The sequence below is a fragment of the Sinocyclocheilus anshuiensis genome, unplaced genomic scaffold, assembly GCF_001515605.1.
Source record: "Sinocyclocheilus anshuiensis isolate Anshui unplaced genomic scaffold, SAMN03320099.WGS_v1.1 scaffold682, whole genome shotgun sequence".
Taxonomy (NCBI): Eukaryota; Metazoa; Chordata; class Actinopteri; order Cypriniformes; family Cyprinidae; genus Sinocyclocheilus; species Sinocyclocheilus anshuiensis.
The window spans coordinates 135,208-138,204 of NW_015547682.1; the positions used below are offsets into that span (position 1 = coordinate 135,208).

A 2,997-nucleotide genomic window follows, 5' to 3' on the forward strand; every position below is an offset into this window, starting at 1 on the left:
GGCTTGACAGGCAGCGCTGTGGAATCGGTGGGCGGGGCTAAACAGGCAGTGATGTGGAATCGGTGGGCGGGGCTAAACAAGCGGTGATGTGGAATCGGGGGGCGGGGCTAAACAAGCGGTGATGTGGAATCGGGGGGCGGGGCTAAACAAGCGGTGATGTGGAATCGGGGGGCGGGGCTAAACAAGCGGTGATGTGGAATCGGTGGGCGGGGCTAAACAAGCGGTGATGTAGAATCGGTGGGCAGGGCTAAACAAGCGGTGATGTGGAATCGTGGGCGGGGCTAAACAGACAGCGATATAGAACCGGTGGGCGGGGCTAAACAGACAGCGATGTAGAAGCAGGTGTTGATTATCTTCTGTGGAGGCGGTGCTTATCCAGACTATTACATCATAGTGTCACATTCCACAAGCTGTGGTTTTGGCAGACTGCCTTCAATATAAGCTGTTTTTAGACTAACAACAAAGTTTGAGTTCTGAAACATACAGGATGTTTTTATAGGACAATGACCTCTTATATGCCAAAAGATCAAGGGAATTTTGGTTTCTCAATTCATGACCCCTTTAAATATTACCCTCTTTAATTAGACACTGTACACCAGTAACTACGCTCTTAAGTGGAGGTTCATATGTGTTTCACAGACATGTGTTTGATTGTTTTTAACCAAATACATCCGTGTTTCCTTACACCGCTTCAATGCTAATGACCTCCTGCTCTTCAGCTGAGCTGTGCATCATTCTGTCTGAACAGGACTGCCTGTGATTGTTGAATATACATTTTTTAACCAGTGACTGATCAGTAAGAGAGAGACTGGTACTCAATAACTGCTCTGTGTTTGATAACTGCACTAAAAGCGTCACACCCAGCTGTGATTGGGAGATCAGGGCCCGTAATCACAAAACATCTTCAGGCTAAAAGTAGCTCATAACTCGCCGATTTAGGAGCGTTTTAGCTCTAAAACTAGCTCTTAAATCTGTGAAAGGTTAGGAGCAGTGAAGAGCAGTCCTAAGACCAAGCCACAAACTATCCTAAAATAGCTGTTGCTGGAAATCTGCCTCTGAACGTAAACATTTTAGAAATATTTGACGATAATGATCTTTTAAAAAGGTATCGCCTTTGGATTTGAAGGTTATCCCAACTCGTTTTCATTAACCAGCTGGGCAAGAAGTAACAGCTGTGTTTGCGTCCAGTTTGGTTTTCTTTTACGTTCAGCCATGATTATTCTACTCTGTTAATTAAAAGGCTGTTTATATACATATTCACTAATTATGAGGAGCACACATGTAATATATTCTGTAAAGATATAATATTCTTGTATATTAGATATAAAGATAATATATTCTTAATTTTCTGTAAAGTTGCTTTGCAATGATTTGTATGGTAAAAAGTGCTATACAAATAAACTTGAATTAAATTGAATGTAAGAGGCTGACAATTAGCTGAAGATATACTTGTTTAATTAGTGACACTTAGCCTGCATTTTAAAATCTGTGGCAATTAACATTTTATTTTATAACCTTTATTTGAATATGGCAACATATTATCGCGCTCTACAATATTTCTATGAATAAATCTCTGACAGAGACTATCAGGCAATCACTGTGAGCATAGTTAATAAACATGATGACATCATCCATAGCAACGAGGTCAGCCCCGCCCCCTTACTCTGTGCTTAAGACTTCTCTCTATTCCTTAGTAGAAGTTAGTCTCAGCAGCTTTGTGAATAGGTTTTAAGAGAAAACTATTAGCTAAAAACGTTTACTGCTATTTAGGAGAACTATTAGTGGTAAGATAAAATGTTTTGTGAATGCGGGCGCAGAAGCAGTGCTGTACCTTAGGAGAGCGTGGGTCGGGCGGCCGGGCAAACAGCTCATCGTCGGCGAGCTGCACTCCCGCAGGAACGCTCTCGGATGGACGCGTGCCGTTGTAAATGTGGAACTTGCAGTGCGGGTTAGTGGCCATGTACAGCAGTTCCAGCAGAGGGAACCAATCCTGAGCCAGCTTGACCACGCAGAGCTCCACCAGACGCTGGGTGTTACTGATGATGCACCTCTGCAACGGGACGAGAGCAACAGATCAGCATCAGGGAGACGTCTGCACCGTACGATCACAGACAGACCCAGACTCACGTGGATCTCAAACTTCCAGCCGCTCACGGCCTCATCCGTCAGGATTTTGGTGAATGAGATCGTCAGCCCGTCACGGAAAAACCTCTGACACGCCTCGCACCTCACGTCGAGCCCTGAACACCACAAACAGCAGAAAACCCAATGATTAATCGACTGCGAGAGTCACGCGCATCTCGTCAGTAAAGCCGGTTCTGTGATTAGTAGTAAATCTCCATCACCTGCTTTCAGATGGAGCAGCATTTACTACACAGAGCCGGAGTTCTCTGACAAGCTACGCACAACCGCATTCATAATCAAGACGACATAATCGCGCGATAATGATAAGTTTGCGCAGCTTCTCAGTGAACTACAGCTCTGTGTAGTAAATGCTGCTCCATCTGAAAATACCACACTGTAAAAAAAAATCTGTGACATTTACAGTAAAATACCGGCAAGCTGTGGTTGCCAGAACTTCACAGTTAAAAATATGGTAGAAACATTTTAGGTTTTACAGACTTAACTTAAATTCACAATAAAAAAACATATTTCATTAACTGATGTAATGTTAATAAACCAGCATATTGAAGTACTAATATCTGTTTTAAACCATTGAAATGCTGATAACCACCAAAAACAGGTGGTGATGAGAGAGTCGCATGATGAATCAAAGCTCATCACAATCAGCTCTTCCAAAAGCTGAGAAGGGAAATACTAATACATATACATAGAAGGTGCTCAGTGTCATTCACACAAACACTAAACACCATCATGGTAACACACATGATACTGAAATAATGCAATAAACATTAATTTAACAACATTAGATGTAAGATAAAACACTAATGTACACAACTGATAAGGAAAAACTAAGAAGAAACATAGTTATTTCAA

General features: G+C 42.2%; 1 protein-coding gene across 1 annotated transcript in view; it reads right to left on the reverse strand.

Moving 5' to 3' along the window:
• LOC107703102 (probable ubiquitin carboxyl-terminal hydrolase FAF-X) overlaps positions 1 to 2,997 on the reverse strand; it is a 57,097-nt gene that overhangs the window by 43,449 nt on the left and 10,651 nt on the right. The window contains exons 5-6 of the mRNA XM_016505625.1: positions 2,128 to 2,240; positions 1,832 to 2,050 (exon numbers count right to left, since the gene is read on the reverse strand). Coding sequence (XP_016361111.1) covers positions 1,832 to 2,050; positions 2,128 to 2,240 — 332 coding nt within the window. The remainder of the gene's footprint in view (positions 1 to 1,831; positions 2,051 to 2,127; positions 2,241 to 2,997) is intronic.